The 18,680-nt window shown below is 50.5% G+C and overlaps 2 protein-coding genes across 3 annotated transcripts; both read right to left on the minus strand.

Moving 5' to 3' along the window:
• Positions 1–600: 600 nt before the first annotated feature.
• On the minus strand, positions 601–9,771 carry LOC135257828 (ras-related protein Rab-8A-like). Of its 2 annotated transcripts, XR_010330780.1 has the most exons (9): positions 9,601–9,771; positions 8,235–8,295; positions 7,781–7,841; positions 7,468–7,545; positions 7,129–7,218; positions 6,077–6,142; positions 4,967–5,017; positions 2,282–4,813; positions 601–2,234 (listed from the first exon to the last, which is right to left on the minus strand). XR_010330780.1 is itself a non-coding variant. In XM_064340988.1 (8 exons), exons 1-8 carry the CDS (start codon positions 9,722–9,724, stop codon positions 4,724–4,726), a joined length of 621 nt encoding a protein of 206 aa, XP_064197058.1. In that variant the 5' UTR covers positions 9,725–9,771; the 3' UTR covers positions 601–4,723. The 2 variants fall into 2 exon arrangements, 1 of the variants encoding a protein (XP_064197058.1); XM_064340988.1 differs by having other exon boundaries at positions 601–4,813.
• Positions 9,772–11,538: 1,767 nt separating this feature from the next.
• LOC135257837 (tropomyosin alpha-1 chain-like) lies at positions 11,539–17,882 on the minus strand. The gene is made up of 9 exons (XM_064341002.1): positions 17,367–17,882; positions 15,406–15,531; positions 14,344–14,477; positions 13,816–13,933; positions 13,513–13,583; positions 13,203–13,278; positions 12,738–12,800; positions 12,441–12,507; positions 11,539–12,040 (listed from the first exon to the last, which is right to left on the minus strand). Exons 1-9 carry the CDS (start codon positions 17,478–17,480, stop codon positions 11,958–11,960), a joined length of 852 nt encoding a protein of 283 aa, XP_064197072.1. The 5' UTR covers positions 17,481–17,882; the 3' UTR covers positions 11,539–11,957.
• Between the last annotated feature and the right edge of the window lie 798 nt (positions 17,883–18,680).

An 18,680-nucleotide genomic window follows, 5' to 3' on the forward strand; every position in this document is an offset into this window, starting at 1 on the left:
TCCTGCTCTGTGATACAGGGTTTTACTCAGTGCAGTTATCCAGCTAACTCAGTAATCTGCTCTGTGATACAGGGTTTACTCAGTGCAGTTATCCAGCTAACTCAGTAATCCTGCTCTGTGATACAGGGTTTTATTCGATGCAGTTATCCAGCTAACTCAGTAATCCTGCTTTGTGATACAGGGCAGTTATCCAGCTAACTCAGTAATCCTGCTTTGTGATACAGGGTTTTACTCAGTGCAGTTATCCAGCTAACTCAGTAATCCTGCTCTGTGATACAGGTCTTTACTCAGTGCAGTTATCCAGCTAACTCAGTAATCCTGCTCTGTGATACAGGGTTTTACTCAGTGCAGTTATCCAGCTAACTCAGTAATCCTGCTCTGTGATACAGGGTTTTACTCAGTGCAGTTATCCAGCTAACTCTGCAATCCTGTTTTGTGATACAGGGCCCCATGGAGTTCTGATAAAATAATATTTCTTTCTGGGATGTGTGCACTGCTGCCTTTCCAGTGTTGTTATCTGAGTTTAAGGCTTTAGCAGGAAACTGACCAGCTCCAGTCTTGCAGTTGTGGTCCTGAAACAAAGGTGAAACCAAGCCCAACTTTTTAGGAATCTTATTTTAATAAATCCTCCAAATATCACATCATCTACAATGCTGTAGATCCATTTATTTCCAGTACATTTTCTTAGAAAGTCCAGTACAAAGTAAATCTCTTTTGTTTCCCTTCGGCTAATGTTATTTACAACTGCGAATAATAATAAAATAAAACATCCTCAGCATTAATTAAATCACAATGAATTCACAGATGAGGCATGCAACAAAAAGATATGCAATTTTACTCCCTCCTCCCCCAAAATAAAAAGGAAAGGTGGTTCACAAAAATAAGAGGACACATTAGCCCCTGTGCAGAGGAGCACTGTCGCTATGGAAACGCATCAGCACCTGTGCAGAGGTGAGCTGTCGCTATGGAAACGCATCAGCACCTGTGCAGAGGTGAGCTGTCGCTATGGAAACGCATCAGCCCCTGTGCAGAGGTGAGCTGTTGCTATGGAAACGCTCAGCCCCGCCGCAGTAGCACTCCTTCCAGAAGGTTCACCTGGTTTCTCACCTGCAGCGAAGGTGGACCTTCTACACACAACCATGGGCGTCTGCTCGATTCTCTCCCCGCCAGAAGCCCCTCCCCCTCGGCCGTGCGCCCGCCGAAACACTTCTGCACCCCCGGCATCACGGAAACCACACGCCACCATCCCAGACTTCAGCTTTTATACAGTGAAAGGTCTCATCTAATCTTCTGACAATGTCTCGTAGTTCAACAACTTATAAAGTTTGCTTAAAACCCCCTTCTTGGCAGTAAACCATAACATGCTGGTAAATTTTTTAAAGTTTTTTTTGTAGGGATATACACATTTTTGTGAAAGTAAGTTGTGAAACTGAAAGTAACAGTTATGAATCGGAATGAATGCTGCTGTTACTGTTCGGCTTTGCAAAGAAACTGGGGAAGGTATGTCTCAAACTGATTACCCATCTGTACTGCAAACCAGGCACACATCAATCAAATGAAAATGAAAATGAAAAATGTTCATACTTTAACAACACTTCTGTGCCTCTGAACACTGGTATGTACGCCCTCCATGCACATAATACTCTGCAATGGCTGCTACACCAATTCACTCAAAGACTTAGCAAAAAAGGAGCCATGGGAACCTGTCGTCAGAGCATGGATAACAGGCACAGAATAAACATCTTACCTGCAATTACAGACCACACACCCTTATGATTACAGACCACACACCCCTGCAATTACAGACCACACACCCTTATGATTACAGACCACACACCCCTGCAATTACAGACCACACACCCTTATGATTACAGACTACACACCCCTGCAATTACAGACCACACACCCTTATGATTACAGACCACACACCCCTGCAATTACAGACCACACACCCTTATGATTACAGACTACACACCTCTGCAATTACAGACCACACACCCTTATGATTACAGACCACACACCTCTGCAATTACAGACCACACACCCTTATGATTACAGACCACACATCCCTGCAATTACAGACCACACACCCATATTACTATAGACCACACACTCCTGCAATTACAGACCACACACCCATATTACTACAGACCACACGCCCCTGCAATTACAGACCACACACACCCCTACAATTACAGACCACATGTGCCTGCAATTACAGACCACACACACCCCTACAATTACAGACCACATGTGCTTGCAATTACACACACACCCCTACAATTACACACCACACACTCCTACAATTACAGAGCAAACATTCTAAATCTAAAAATATGACTTCTGCATGTGCACATATACACACTAAGTAGAGGTCTCTGACTGTATTGTGATGCATAGTTCCTAAGCGCTAGAGGTCAGACAGATCTTCACTGTGACCATGTACAAACCATAAAGAAGCAGGCAAACATGACCAGATCTCTATAGGTATGAGCAGATCACACAGCACAGACTGGGCATGAGCAGATCACACAGCACAGACTGGGTCTCTAAGGGCATGAGCAGATCACACAGCACAGACTGGGTCTCTATGGGCATGACCAGATCACACAGCACAGACTGGGTCTCTATGGGCATGACCAGATCACACAGCACAGACTGGGTCTCTAAGGGCATGAGCAGATCACACAGCACAGACTGGGTCTCTATGGGCATGAGCAGATCACACAGCACAGACTGGGCATGAGCAGATCACACAGCACAGACTGGGTCTCTAAGGGCATGAGCAGATCACACAGCACAGACTGGGTCTCTATGGGCATGAGCAGATCACACAGCACAGACTGGGTCTCTATGGGTATGACCAGATCACACAGGTTTTATATTGTATGCACAGCTGTATGGACACACAGAGGGACGTGCCCACTGAACACTGCTAAATAAAACGTGCAACATGCCAGAGCTCTGCTTGTACGCAGGTCTCACCACAGCCTCACAGAACAACAGCTGCACCGACCCGAGGCTCAGTCAGAACGCTCCGGAATCACACAGCGCTCCGGAATCACAGGACATTCCGGAATCACACAGCGCTCCGGAATCACAGGACATTCCAGAATCACACAGCGCTCCGGAATCACAGGACATTCCGGAATCACACAGCGCTCCGGAATCACAGAACGCTCCGGAATCACACAGCGCTCCAGAATCATACAACACTCCGGAATCACACGACACTCCGGAATCAGAGGATGCTTCGGAATCATACAACGCTCCAGAATCACACAACACTCCAAAAATCAGAGGATGCTCCAGAATCACAGAACGCTCCAGAAACACACAACGCTCCGGAATCACAGGACGCTCCGGAATCAAACGTAGTTCCGGAGGCTGGAATGTACAGCCTCACTTTGTGCGTTTGACACTCAGGTTCAGGAATACAAATACCGGTGTGTACAAAAAATAACATGAAGCCACACAATGCTGGAAGATCATGTAACAGCTGGACACCAGCAAAGCTGCAGCTGAGGAGTGGCTCTGCTGGCAAGATGCAGGTGATGCTAAGCACTGCTGCAGGGTTACCATCAAGCACTGCTGCAGGGTACCATCAAGCACTGCTGCAGGGTACCATCAAGCACCGCTGCAGGGGTACCATCAAGCACTGCTGCAGGGTTCCATCAAGCACCGCTGCAGGGTACCATCAAGCACCGCTGCAGGGTACCATCAAGCACCGCTGCAGGGTACCATCAAGCACTGCTGCAGGGGTACCATCAAGCACTGCTGCAGGGGTACCATCAAGCATTGCTGCAGGGTACCATCAAGCACTGCTGCAGGGTACCATCAAGCACTGCTGCAGGGTACCATCAAGCACTGCTGCAGGGATAAACTGAGGCTGATTGTCAAGGAATGTAATTTAAAAATAATAATTATAAAAAACAGATTTGAATAAAGTTTGAAAATTAAGTTTAAAGGGAGCGTTCAAGTAATCAGTGTTCCCAAACCTGAAAATCCTATTAACAGACATCAGGGACAAACTTAAAAAAAGATTTAAAAATATTTTTTAAATGAAAAGGTACAGGAGTCAGACAGGTGTGTGTCAGGGGCCAATGACACACAGGGGCCACAACAAACAGGAGGCCAGGGCAAGTTTACAAGGACACAAAACTCTGATGCGTGACAAATGTACTGACTTTCTAACTGACACTCAACAGTGTGAGGCACTGTTCACTCAGATGAGTTTGCACCTGACCTGGGGGGGGGGGCAACCTACCCGACCGAAGGCTGGCTGTCACCTCATCCCCTGCTGAATTCACTCAAACATCGTCCTCCATTCTGACTTTCCCTGATGTTTCTCAGAGTCAAAGCTTGCACGTTCTCTGAGTAAACATTTTATTGCAGTGCATTTTGGGAAAAGCTCAGGTGTATAAAAAAAAAGTGGAAATAAAAATGTGCGTGGAGCAGAGCAACCCAGGGGCAACTGCAGGAATTCACAGGAAAGCATTCTGGGAGTACAGCGGGACAGTCCTGACCGAGCATAGAGAGGAAGAGAGAGAGGGGGAGAGAGGGAGAGAGAGAGGGAGAGAGACAGAGGGGGAGAGAGGAAGAGAGAGAGAGAGAGAGAGAGAGAGAGAGAGAGAGAGGGAGAACGCTCTGAGCAAGCACAGTCCAGTTGTGTCCAGCCTAGGGGCGGCTCCACAGGGCGGGGCCGACAGTAAGGCTTCGGTCCTCATAGGAGGACACAGCGGAAGAAGCTGCTCTTTTTGGGCTGCTCCATGATCTTCACCCCCTGGCTGCTCCCCTGGGGGCTGCTGCCCTCCTGAGAACAAAGGCCAAAGGTCAAGGGTCAGAGGTCAGAGACTATGACATCACAATCAGGTGCTGCATCCCTGCAGCACACAGCCATTTCCTCAGAGAGTGCAATAACAGGAAGGTAAATAAACAGGGGGGCGAGGAAAGTGACATCACTCACCAGCTTCTTGTCCATTTTTGCTTTGATGTCCCTGGCGAGCATGAGAAAGGCCTGAGGAAGAGCACAGAGAGGAGGACTTTAGGAAGAAAAGATGTGCGGAACGACCCGGAAACAGAGCAATGCGCGGAACGACCCGGAAACAGAGCGATGGCGGAGACGACCGGAAAAGAGCGATGGCGAGACGACAGAAACAGAGCGATGCGGGAACGACTCCTAGAAGAAAAGCATGCGCTAGGACGACCCGGAACAGAGCTCGGCCGGAGGACACCGGAAACAGAGCGTCTGTGGAACGCCCATGAAACAGAGCGATCCTGGGGGCGCGCCTCTGAAACAAGGCAAGCGGGCAACGACCGAAACAGAGGTGCGGACGACCCGAAACAGAGCGATTTCCGGAACGAACCGGAAACAGAGCGAGTGCAACGACCGCTGACAGCTGAGTCCGGCGGAGACGAACCGAAACAGAGCAGGGGAGACACCGGAAACAGAGCGTGCGGAACGACCGGAAACAGAGCAATGCGCGGAACGACCCGGAAACAGAGCGATGCGCGGAACGACCCAGAAACAGAGCGATGCGCGGAACGACCCAGAAACAGAGCGATGCGCGGAACGACCCGGAAACAGAGCGATGCGCGGAACGACCCGGAAACAGAGCGATGCGCGGAACGACCCGGAAACAGAGCGATGCGCGGAACGACCCGGAAACAGAGCGATGCGGAACGACCCGGAAACAGAGCGATGCGCGGAACGACCGGAAACAGAGCGATGCGTCGGAACGACCCGGAAACAGAGCGATGCGCGGAACGACCCGGAAACAGAGCGATGCGCGGAACGACCCGGAAACAGAGCGATGCGCGGAACGACCCGGAAACAGAGCGATGCGCGGAACGACCCGGAAACAGAGCGATGCGCGGAACGACCCGGAAACAGAGCGATGCGCGGAACGACCCGGAAACAGAGCGATGCGCGGAACGACCCGGAAACAGAGCGATGCGCGGAACGACCCGGAAACAGAGCGATGGGCGGAACGACCCGGAAACAGAGCGATGCGCGGAACGACCCGGAAACAGAGCGATGGGCGGAACGACCAGGAAACAGAAGGGTTCCACTCACATTTTCAACGTTGATGTTGGCCTTGGCACTCGTCTCCATGAACTTGATTCCGTACTCCAACGCCAGCTGAAACCATGACAACAGACTCCCCTTTATTTCTGCCTGTGTATGTGTGTAAGTGTGTGTGAGAGAATGAGTGTGTGTGTGTGCGTGTGTGTGAGAGCAGGAGTGTGTGTGTATGTAAGTGTGTGTGAGAGAGCAAGAGTGTGTGTGTGCCTGTGTGTGTGTGTGTGTGTGTGAGAAAGTGAGCATGTAGGTAATTTTTCAGCATCCTGCAGAAAATTCAGAGAACGCGCACACACACACAGCCCTTAAACTCTTGAGTGTTGCCCTCAGCTGAAAGACTCTTTTCTACATGCTGGTAAAAACAGCTTTTTTTCCTCCTCTGTTGTGTCTGCGTCATATTAATGCTCATCTACAGCTGGGAGCATACGTCCACATTCCAAACAGCTCCAGGGTCTATGAGTGGTTGTGTCAGTCAGTGTTGTGTCTGTAAGAGGGTCTGTCCTGCTCAGCGTTGTGTCTGTAAGAGGGTCTGTCCTGCTCAGCGTTGTGTCTGTAAGAGGGTCTGTCCTGCTCAGCGTTGTGTCTGTAAGAGGGTCTGTCCTGGCTGTCAGCGTTGTGTCTGTAAGAGGGTCTGTCCTGCTCAGCGTTGTGTCTGTAAGAGGGTTTGTCCTGGCTGTCAGTGTTGTGTCTGTAGGAGGGTCTGTCCTGGCTGTCAGTGTTGTGTCTGTAAGAGGGTCTGTCCTGGCTGTCAGTGTTGTGTATGTAAGAGGGCCTGTCCTGCTCAGTGTTGTGTCTGTCCTGCTCAGTGTTGTGTCTGTAAGAGGGTCTGTCCTGGCTGTCAGTGTTGTGTCTGTAAGAGGGTCTGTCCTGGCTGTCAGTGTTGTGTCTGTAAGAGGGTCTGTCCTGGCTGTCAGTGTTGTGTCTGTAAGAGGGCCTGTCCTGCTCAGTGTTGTGTCTGTAAGAGGGTCTGTCCTGGCTGTCAGTGTTGTGTCTGTAAGAGGGCCAGTCCTGGACCCGAGTAAACAGGCATATTTGGCGGGATTCACCTTCTCCCCCTGGTCTTTGGAAACCTGCCGCTTGTCGTTGACGTCACACTTGTTCCCCAGAATCATCTTCTCCACATCAGCAGAAGCATGCTGCAGCGAGAGAGCAAAATAAACTCAAAACCCATTACTGATAACGCTAAGCGCTAACGCACAACAGCAGCCCTAACACAGGGAGGCTAAGGGCAGCGGCCCTAACACAGAGAGGCTAAGGGCAGCGGCCCTAACACAGGGAGGCTAAGGGCAGCGGCCCTAACACAGGGAGGCTAAGGGCAGCGGCCCTAACACATAGAGGCTAAGGGCAGCGGCCCTAACACAGGGAGGCTAAGGGCTAACGCACACCTCCTCTATGTTCCGTATCCAGTTCTTTATGTTGTCGAATGACTTCTCATTGGTGATGTCATAAACCAGCATGATGCCCTGTGGGGGAGACAAAGAGAGAAATATGAGATTCAGAGAGAGAGAGAGAGAGAGAAAGAGAACGAGAGACAGAGCAAGAGACCAAGAGGGAGACAGAGAGAGGGGTAGGGACAAGAAGGAGGGAGGGAGAGCGAGAGACAGAGAAACTGATGCTGAAGGACAGGGAGAAAAAGGATGTGAACATCTGGTGAACATAAAGAATCTGTGAGGGAGCAGTCAGGGGGCGGGGCCTCACCATGGCTCCCCTGTAATAGGCTGTTGTGATCGTTCTGAACCGCTCCTGGCCCGCCGTGTCCCTGAAACGCATGAAACCGCGCATGGTTTAGCAACGGTGCTACTGAGCTGCCACGGACCCCTTAGCAACGGTGCTACTGAGCTGCCACACTACCCTTTAGCAACAGTGCTTCAGCGGAATGCTTCTGCAAACTTCCAGCTGCATAAATTGCATGAAAAGAATGCAATCGGTGCGAGTGGCTGTGGCTAAGCTTGCTGAATGCCAAACATGTAAATCCAACATGTAAATAGGCCCTATGTAATTAAATCACATGTATGCCATTCTGGATAAGAACGTCTGTTAAGTAAACATACAATACTGAGTTGAATTCTAGGTCGAAATCGTTTTTAAAAACACCAAAAAGTCAAAGTATAATGGCAGAACAATATGAGGAGCTTTGTACGGTGTCACTCACCATATCTGGAGCTTAATCTTCTTTCCATCGAGTTCTATGGTTCTAATCTTAAAGTCAATGCCTAAGAGAGAACAGAAACCAGAACGATGACGATAAACTGCTTCTGATACCGCGGCAACAGAAATGACTCTCGCTGCAAAAAAGGAAAAGAAAACCACTCGCTTTCGTAGTTGGTCAGGTAGCGTGGTGGTTTATCTGCGTGAACAGGAAATGAGGAGCACTGTGCTGTGTGACTAACTGGCTCATTCTTGCATCTCGTACCTTCGTGGGGTTTGCGATATCTGCACCGTTTATCAGAGAACGGTCTAAAGTGCAGGAACGGCTTCGCACACGGATGCAAACATGACTTGACATGACAGCACCTCCGTCAGTCTTGGCTGCACTGTTTGCATAACGCCACGATGCATGCTCGGTGTCGGTCCTGGAGTACGTTTGGAACCATAAAATGAAAGTTCTGCGCCAAATATTAATACAATCTCTGTTGATAGCGGCATGCCTTATTATCAGGCCCTACGGTTTGACCGGGTAGCCATCTGTACAGTCAAACAGTCGAAAAGCTGTGTGACGTAACGATATATAAACATGACGTCCTACTCGAACCTGACACAACCGAACCAAGCGGTAAAATGAAACGGTAGGGTCGCTAACTTCAACTGAAACATAGCTAAATCACTTAGTTTACGTTATCTAGTTAAATACCCCAAGTTGTTTACTATGCGTTCAGTGTTTGAAATGTATTTCAAGTCAACAATCAGTTCGCAAATTTTCAGATTAAAATAAGAAAATCCGGAAGAAACAAACGCATGGGTAGCTAGGCTACATCCACTGCTAACAGTAGTTGTTCATTTCAGTAACTACACATACTAACTTAGCAAATCAGGAAGTAACTGAAGTCGATGCAGTATTGGCTACTGATAACTGGCAAGCCAATATCGACTTATCCGTATTATGTCCTGGACCCTGGGGTCGTGTTTTCAGAGCTGTCAGCTAAGTTAGTTATGAAAATTTATTACAACCCGCTTAGTTGTGACATGTTAGCTAGCTAAATAGCAAAATCAGCTAACTATAACCCCGTGTCAGGTGACTGACCAGCTAACTTAGCTCACTGATGAAGTGGCTGTCAGTAACATGAAGCTGGAGACGAATATTAAGGAAAGTAGACGACCAAGCTTCCAGATGAATGTGCAATGTTCGCCACTGAATTCTATCCAGTTAGTAACCCAGCCAAGACTTCCTTACAACCCTGAGCGGGGTTTGGACGATGGAGCGAGACTAGTCAGTAATAACTTCTACGGTCGCGAGACCCATGGGTCCCAACATCATTACTGCTGCATCTTGTGCTCGCGTAAAAACAAAACTCACATACCTATCGTGGAGATAAATGTTGAATTAAAGGCATCTTCTGAAAACCTGAACAACACACACGTCTTCCCGACTCCAGAGTCCCCGATTAATAGCAATTTAAACAGGTAGTCGTAGGTCTTCGCCATATTACTGGATTTTGCGGAAATCCCGCCTGATACCGGCAGCGCGCTGCCAACAGCACCCAGCTGGAAAAACTCGAAATCTTATTGGCCAAGTTACGCGTCACTGTTCTGTGAGCCCTCCCCCGGAAGTTGATTGTTTCAAGATTCTCGAAAATGTACAGTACAAAGATATGTATCTCGCCCTCGCCGATACGTTCAAGCGACCGTGTTCCTTGGCCATGTTTTTCTTGGATCACAGCGACTGTCCCAAAATAATGTGATCAGTGTTTCCCTGAATGCTCACTGGTAAATGGACTGCATTTATATAGGGCTTTACAATTGATGCCTCTCATTCACCCATTCACACACACACACTCACACTCACACTCACACACCAATGGTGAAAGGCTGCCATGCAAGGTACCAATCAGCTCACTAGGAGCAATTAGGGGTTAGGTGTCTTGCTCAGGGACACTTCGACACGCCCAGGGCGGGGGATCAAACCAGCAACCCTCCGACTGCCAGACAAACACTCTTACCTCCTGAGCTATGTGAGTGCGAGGCATCCTTTTTGTGAGGTTTGCATATCTTAGTGCCATCTCTGATGTACCCGTTTGAGTCAAAAGCGTGGAGTATCACTAACTACGTCAGTAATTACAATGTAGTATACTAAAGTCATCCAGAACGTGAACCTTAGACAAGCAAATTATACAGGAGTACGTAGTGCCCTCTGCTGGTAGAACCAAAATACACTTTCTCCATCGATCCTCTAGATTGAAAACGTTGCTTAACAAAGACACACAGTGTCACTGCTGCAAAGCACCATGAGTGATAATGGCTTCCCCTGGTGGAGAATCCCCAGACTGCTAAACGTCAGTGAGTGAGCAAGTGAATCGTCTGCCAGATTTGAAATGAACAGAAAAAAATGTGTAAAGAATGAAAAAACAACCTCTTTATACTGGCTTGTGGAAATCTTGGAATGTCACTGCTTTCTTCCTCTCCTCCTCGTCTTCCTCCTCTCTAATCGCTTATAAGCTGTTCAGCTCCTGCAGAGTTTGGTCCAACACCTCGTGCATTCCCAGGTTCTCCTCCTTAGCATAAGATTCATTTTTCTGTCTAACAAAAAACAAAATTTTAATATTCACGAATTAAACCATGACCACATCCACTCAACCCACCATGACCATCCCACTCAACCCAACATACCCATCACCTAAACACCCAATCATGACCACATCCACTCAACCACATGATCACATCACTAACACCAACCTGACCCACATCCACTACACCCAACAACCACATCCAACTCAACACATCATGACCACATCCACAACACATCAACCACATCCCCCAACACCACCATGACCCACATCCACACTCAACACCCAACCATGACCCACATCCACACTCAACACCCAACCATGACCCACATCCACACTCAACACCCAACCATGACCCACATCCACACTCAACACCCAACCATGACCCCATCCACCTCATCATCAGACCCACATCCACCTACACCCAACATGACCCACATCCACTTACACAACCATGACCCACATCACACTCAACACCAACATGACCACTCCACCAACACCCAACAGACCTCCAATTAACACAACCATGACCACATCCCATCAACACCAACCTGACCTCCTAACACCCACGCCTCACATCAACCACCAGACCATCAACTCAACACCCCGACTGTCTGCACTGAAACAGAGGAGTCTTTTACACGCGTCCCAGTGAGTGTGAATGTTGTCACCGAGATGCAGTCTTACGCAGCGCCCCCCTTCGGCGACTTGCGAAGCGGGGTCTCAACTTCGTCCGCTGGGGCATCATGGGAAACACATCGGCGCTCTGCGTTCTGAACGTGATCTCGAGCGGGAGGCGAACCAGCCCCACACCAGCAACGGCACAGACGAGCTCACTGGAGCACGGCCCGAGTTATGAGAGCACATTTTAAAAAAGAGAAAACTCCGAAAATATGAAACATTTGCACTGAGGAATGAGAAGGGAAGAGATTTTTGCACAGGACTTTATTGAAGCTTGGTTTTCAGAGAAATTCCCACAGGATTGTGAGGCAGCAAAAGGGTATGTAAGGGGGCATGAGCAGGGGTGTAGAGGGAATGGGGGGGCACATGGCACATTAGGGGAGGGGGGGGGGGGTTCAGCCATTTTCAGGATGCCTGGCAGTAGAGGGGCGGCCCTTCTGACCAGGGGTCAGGGGTGACAGGTGAAAGGTCATCTACAAAGATGTCATGTCATTGAGGGCGTGGTCCAGCTCCTCGCTGATGCCCTTGTATTTCAGCTTCTGAGCATACAGTTCATCTGGAGGTCAAAGGTCAGCAGGTGGGGCAGGCAGAGGGACAGGAAGGGTGCAGAGGTAGAGAGAGAGGCAGTGGAGGAGAAAAGAGAGGAGGGGACAGAAAAGAGAGGGGAAAAGAAAAGAAAAGCACAGGTCAGTAAGAGGAAGGAAAAAGACTTTCATCTCCTCTGGAACTCCCTCCTGGGATTTTAAATGGGATGAACTGCTGTCCTGTGCACTGGCCAGGGATACATTCAACAGCTCAGGAGAACCAGTGCAGGGAACACAGGCTACCGATTAACACAGGCTGCTCAGAGACACAGGCTCCTGATAAACACAGGCTGCTCAGAGACACAGGCTCCTCAGAGACACAGGCTCCTGATAAACACAGGCTGCTGCGGCAGGCCAGAGAACAGGCTCCACTACTCCAGGTCTCAATGGTCTGTCCAAAGCTGGCTGACCTCTCTGCAAATTCAGCACGAGTCTCAGCCTGGGGGGGGCGACAGAAAGAGAGGACATGGGAGAGGAATGGAGAGAGAAAGGGAGAGAGAGAGTGAAGTGAGAAAGAAAGAAGACAGTTAAAACAGATGCTGCATCGGACTGGGTGCATTAGCGTGCTCACAACTGCTGTACTGAGGTCAGTTACACCAGCTCGCCTCTATAAACCTGTCACTGGGGACCTGGATATCCCACTGTACTGAGATCAGTTACACAGCTCACCTCTTTCAGCTTGTCACTGAGCACCTTGATCTCCTCCTCATACTTGTCTTCTTTTTCGGAGTACTGCAGAGATCAGAGGACAGCAGAGAGTAAAGATGAGACAGGCAACAGAGAGTGAGCACACAGTACAGGAGCAGGAGCAGGAGCAGCTCAAACCAGGAAGAACAGCAGAGAGTAAAGATGAGCTTCCTGCGGACAGGCCAGTGAGAGTGAGCGCACACTGCACGAGCAGGAGCAGGAGCAGCTCAAATCAGGAACACTGTGGTCAGGTGTCTAATGCAGCCCTAGTTACTGTATTCGGTTACCATTACAATAACCCAGTGAGAAGTGCCCAGTTTCACCTTTCCCAGATATGCTGCACATGGGCAGGGAAACACAAAGGCTGGAACACTGATTGGACAGGACACCATGAGGGTGGGGACATGTGCACTGATTGGACAGGACACCATGAGGGCGGAGCCTTACCTTCTCTGACTGGGCTTCTAGGGACTTGAGGTTGTTGGTGACGTTTTTCAGCTCCTCCTCCAGGTCACTGCACTTCCTGTGGAAGAAGAGCAGGGAGAGATGAGAATTCCAGCCTATGCCCCCAACTGGCCAGCTGTGGTACTGCAACCTTACCAGAATCTGTGTGCAGGCTGGGTGCTAAATTTCCCATGATCCCTTGTACTATGGTAACAATACTGTGAGCAAATGTAATATGGGCCCTCCCTGTGATAAAAGCGGGGGGGGGGGGGGTTGGTGGTGATTACCGTCCAGGGGCATGTTATCCACTCACAGTTCTGAGATCTCTGCTCTCTCCTCAGCCCTCTCCAGCTCTCCCTCCAGGATCACCAGCTTACGCGCCACCTGCAGTGCGCACCAGCGGGGAGGAACAGCGCAGGACACAGCGGCTGAGCACAGCTTTCCGTGGGCATCGCATTAAACACCGGGTGTGACTTTCATACCCGTGTATCACATTTTACCAACTCCAAATACTTCTGAGAACAGTCTTCGGTTACATTTGGAGATCATGTGATCAGCCCATAAGGCGTGTCTGCAAGGGAGGTGTGTCTGTGCTGTGGGCGGAGTCCAGGCTCACCTCCTCGTACTTGCGGTCCGCCTCCTCAGCAATGTGTTTGGCTTCCTTCAGCTGCAACTCCTGGATCTCCATCTTCTCCTCATCCTTCATCGCCCTGTTCTCAATCACCTTCATCCCTCTGCAAAGGCACACACACACACACACACATACACACACACAGTAGTCACACACACACACAGACACACCCATACACACACACAGTAGGTACACACACGCACACACACACACACACGTACACACACACAATAGGTACATACACACACACACACATACACACACACAGTAGGTACACACACATACACACACACAGTAGTCACACACACACACACACACACACACACGTACACACACACAATAGGTACATACACACACACACACATACACACACACAATAGTCACACACACACATACAATAGTCACACACACACATACAGTAGTCACACACACACACACACAGACACACACTCACACACACACACAGTAGTCACACACACACACTCACACACACACACACACCCTCAGTCCCACCTCTCGCTCTCATCAGCAGCTTTCTCCGCCTCCTCCAGTTTCTGCAGGGCGGTGGCCAGTCTCTCCTGGGCCCGGTCCAGCTCCTCCTCCACCAGCTGGATCCGGCGGTTCAGACCCGCCACATCTCCCTCCGCCTGCGGGGTCACAGGTCAAAGGTCAGAACACTCAGCACACAGCCACGTCTCCCTCCGCCTGCGGGGTCACAGGTCAAAGGTCAGAACACTCAGCACACAGCCACGTCTCCCTCCGCCTGCGGAGTCACAGGTCAAAGGTCAGAACTCTCAGCACACAGCCACGTCTCCCTCCGCCTGCGGAGTCACAGGTCAAAGGTCAGAACTCTCAGCACACAGCCACGTCTCCCTCCGCCTGCGGGGTCACAGGTCAAAGGTCAGAACTCTCAGCACACAGCCACGTCTCCCTCCGCCTGCGGGGTCACAGGTCAAAGGTCAGAACACTCAGCACACAGCCACGTCTCCCTCCGCCTGCGAAGTCACAGGTCAAAGGTCAGAACTCTCAGCACATAGCCACATTTCCTTCCGCCTGTGGGGGCCATGTAGGTCACTTTGGACGAAGTGGCTACTCCTCCTGTCTTCTATGTCACACGATGTCACAACAGGCAGTCAAGGCAGACCATAAAGTGATGTCACAGTGGGTAGTCAAGGGTGACCACAAGATGATGTCACAATGGGAGTGGCACTCAAATCTCAATCAATCTCAATTTTGCTATGCCACTTATGTATGACAATACATTTAACAACAGCATTTATTTTAACATCACAAGGACACCTGATTCACCTAATTAACTAATCACGGTCTTCAATAAGGACCTTGGTAAGTAGAATCAGTTGTTGTAGTGCTGGGTTAAAACAAAAATCTGCACCCACACCAGCCGTTTTTGTATATGACTGGACACCCCTGGATCAGACACTGAATGGGCAGGAGGTTGTGTGAATAGGGGCTGGGGAATTGGGAGGTGGGGGGGGGGGTCCTGGCTTTGTGCCCAGCCGCGAGTCCCTGTCTCCAGGACTGTGGCTCAGGCGAGTCCCAGGCTTTGGTACTCACGTCTGTGGCCGCCTTCTCAGAGAGCTCCAGTCTCTCCTGGGCATCTTTCAGGCTCTCAGAGTACTTGTCCAGTTCATCCTCAGTGCCCTTCAGCTTCTTCTGCAGCCCGGCGAGCTCTTCCTCCAGCTGGGAGAGGGGGCGGGAGAAACGGGGGGATTAACGGAGTTAGAGAAACAGGAAACTCGGGAACACAGAGCCAAACGGAGGCCATCTTGGCTCCTCTCTGGACGAAGAACGCGTGCAGAGTTAGAGAGGGAGGGAGAGAGCACAACACTCTCCCACGGAGAGGGGGAGGGGGGAGAGAGGGAGAGAGAGAGAGAGATGGGGTATGAATGAGACGGAGAGAGAGAGATAGATGGGGTATGAAAGAGGGGGAGAGATGAGGAGAGAGAGGGACAGGGAGCAGGGAAAGAGATGGGGAGAGAGAGAGAGATGGGATGTGAAGGTCAGGAAGAGACAGAGAGAGAGATGGGGTGTGAAAGAGAGGGAGACATGGGGAAAGAGAGAGACAGATGGGGAGAGAGCGATGGGGTGTGAAAGACAGGGAGGGAGAGAGAGAGGGATGGGGTGTGAAAGAGAGGGAGGGAGAGAGAGAGGGATGGGGTGTGAAAGAGAGGGAGAGTTGTGAGGAAGAGGAGAGGATACTGTGGGATGCCTGGTCAGGTCTCAGAGGAGCTGACAGGAATAAACATCAACGCCGCGGGGCTAACACTGCCAGGAGCCGCTGCGCGCCGCGGGGCTAACACTGCCACGGCTCTCATTCCAGAACTTTCCAGAACTGGAGCTGGGCTACTTGAGTCTCTCCCTCCCCCTGTGGAGGTGGACTCTGGGGGGGGGGGGGGGGGGTTGACACATCATGTTACACACTTTCCTCAGCTCACCCCCCAGTCCGAGACAGAAGGTTCCCCCCCCCACCTCTCCCTCTCCACGGGCCCTGTCCTTACCGGGTGGCCTGAACCGAACCCAAAACTGCGAGAGAGTGTGCACCTGTCCCACACACAGGAACCCATCAACCCCACCGCTCTGAGGTGGGAGAACTGGGCTTGTGGGTCAGACTGGAGAATGTCTGAGTTACCACGGAAAAACGAGCAGGCTTCCCGTTCTCAATCACGGAAAAACGAGCAGACTTCCCGTTCTCAATCACGGAAAAACGAGCAGACTTCCCGTTCTCAATCACGGAAAAACGAGCAGACTTCCCGTTCTCAATCACGGAAAAACGAGCAGACTTCCCGTTCTCAATCACGGAAAAACGAGCAGACTTCCCGTTCTCAATCACGGAAAAACGAGCAGGCTTCCCGTTCTCAATCACGGAAAAACGAGCAGGACTCCCGTTCCTGGAGGAGAAGAGCCAAGCTGCCCGACCCACACAAATATTTCTCTTTTGTGAAGTCCCTCTCGCTGGTGTTAAAAAGGCATTTGATAGCTTCGGCTAAACCGAAGCTAGGCAGCAGGAGGCCAGACAGAGCCGTTATATAGGCACGGACTCAGCCAAACCAAGTCACCTTTATCATTAACGAATATCATTAACTAATGAGAAGCTTCCTGATCGTTATATCGGCATCAGAATGTTCAGTTAAGAACATTCTGATTGCAAATTTGTGATCTCGCACCGTAAGGGTTAAAATGAGAATGATGGCCTCCAGTCGATGGAACGGCTTTAAACAATCGCAGGAAAAAGTTTGTTCGGTGAGAACCACCGAGTTTAAAAACATCAGCTGACAGCTGAGGGGTGTCTCAGAGTCAGCCCGTCAGATTTGGAATCTGACGCAGATCCACTCTGACTTCTCATCGTTCTGATTTGGACTGCGTGGTCTGCGCTTGCTTACATACTCACTTTTTAAAAAAAGAACAAAAAAAAAAAAAACTGCAGGCCCAGGTCTGCTCCTGAGACGGGGGGTATCGTCTACCCGCTGAACTCCCGGTCTCCGTGGCGATAACCCCTGACCCCGGCGGGGGCTCACCTGCCTGCCCTTGTCCTCGGCAGCCTTCTTGTCGGACTCGGCTTGCTCGGCGCGGTCGATGGCGTTCTCCTTGTCCAGCTTCAGCATCTGCATCTTCTTCTTGATGGCCTCCATGTTGGCGGCTGGTGGTGGGGGGGGGTCTTACCGCGAGGGGAGAAACAGAAAGCGGGGGTGGTGATGCTCGGAGCGAACGCGGCTCTGTATGGGACGGCCCAGCAACAGGGGGGAGGCAAAGACAGCAGCAGCAGCAGCGTCTGTACTGCCTAAAACAGAGGAGGCAGAGAAGGGGAACAGATATAGAGGGAGAGAGGGAGAGAGAGAGAGAGAGAGAGGGAGAGAGAGAGAGGGAGAGCGGGAGAGATAGAGAGTGAGAGCAGGAGAGAGAAAGCGAGAGAGAGACAGAGAGCGGGAGAGAAAGAGAGAGAGAGAGCACAGAGAGCGGGAGAGAAAGAGAGAGAGAGCACAAAGTAGGTGCAGACTCAGTGGCTACGCTTGACGACTGAGCCCCCCGTTAAAACTTACGGGAGGTTTTGGAGATGGCTGTACTCCCTGGTGACCCCCCTCCCCTTCCTCCACCTCCCGAACACCCCCTCCTCAGCCCCCCCCCCCCCCCCCCCATCTGAACACCCCACTGGAGCCCTTCTGCTCTCAGACCATCTCCAAATTTGGGCTGATCGGTTTTCTTTTAAAAAAAGCAAGAGTGGGGGGGGGGTAGAGAGAGAGACAGACAGAGGGAGGGAGACAGAAAGAGAGATGGAGAGAGAGAGGAGGGAGAGAGAAAAAAAGTCTTATTTACTTGGTTTTATTATAAAAGTCATATTTTCCGCAGAGGAGCAGAGGAGGGTGCAGCATCACGGGCCAGTCCTGTCCAATCGGCTGTCACTATTCACTGACAGGCAGTGTGGCTGTCCAATCAGCTGCCACTATTCACTGACAGGCAGTGTATCTGTCCAATCAGCTGTCACTATTCTTCATTCTGGCAGCGTGCTCCATCAAATACCCTGAAGTAAAATATTAGTACAACTACATATTAATGACCAGCAGCACTGTAACTTGGAGATTTATAGACGAAACCATGGTGCTGCTAAGGACGCAGGTTAAAAGGGTGGCACTGGGGTCAAATGGTTAGGTAACCAGGGCTCAAACTGAGAGGTTGCAGGTTTTATTCGCAGGTGGGGCACAGCCATTGTACCTCTGAGGCCAATAACCTGGATGGGAAAATGTGTGTAAGTGAAGACGAGCGGATGCTGAAGGCCTGAATGTTTCTGACCGAGCTGGACCAGGTGGGGTGAGTGTGTGACCCGTGTGTGGTCA

The sequence above is a fragment of the Anguilla rostrata genome, chromosome 6 (assembly GCF_018555375.3).
Source record: "Anguilla rostrata isolate EN2019 chromosome 6, ASM1855537v3, whole genome shotgun sequence".
Lineage (NCBI taxonomy): Eukaryota > Metazoa > Chordata > Actinopteri > Anguilliformes > Anguillidae > Anguilla > Anguilla rostrata.

Coding starts and splice junctions, on each gene's coding strand:
- LOC135257828 (XM_064340988.1), bottom strand. CDS start 9,724: ATGGCGAAGACCTACGACTACCTGTTTAAATTGCTATTAATCGGGGAC. Junction 7,219..7,467: donor GGATACGGAACATAGAGGAG/GTGTGCGTTAGC, acceptor CTCTCGCTGCAG/CATGCTTCTGCTGATGTGGA. Junction 5,018..6,076: donor CCAACATCAACGTTGAAAAT/GTGAGTGGAACC, acceptor GCTCTTCCTCAG/GCCTTTCTCATGCTCGCCAG.
- LOC135257837 (XM_064341002.1), bottom strand. CDS start 17,480: ATGGAGGCCATCAAGAAGAAGATGCAGATGCTGAAGCTGGACAAGGAG. Junction 15,532..17,366: donor CCGAGGACAAGGGCAGGCAG/GTGAGCCCCCGC, acceptor CCCCTCTCCCAG/CTGGAGGAAGAGCTCGCCGG. Junction 13,584..13,815: donor CGGACCGCAAGTACGAGGAG/GTGAGCCTGGAC, acceptor TGCGCACTGCAG/GTGGCGCGTAAGCTGGTGAT.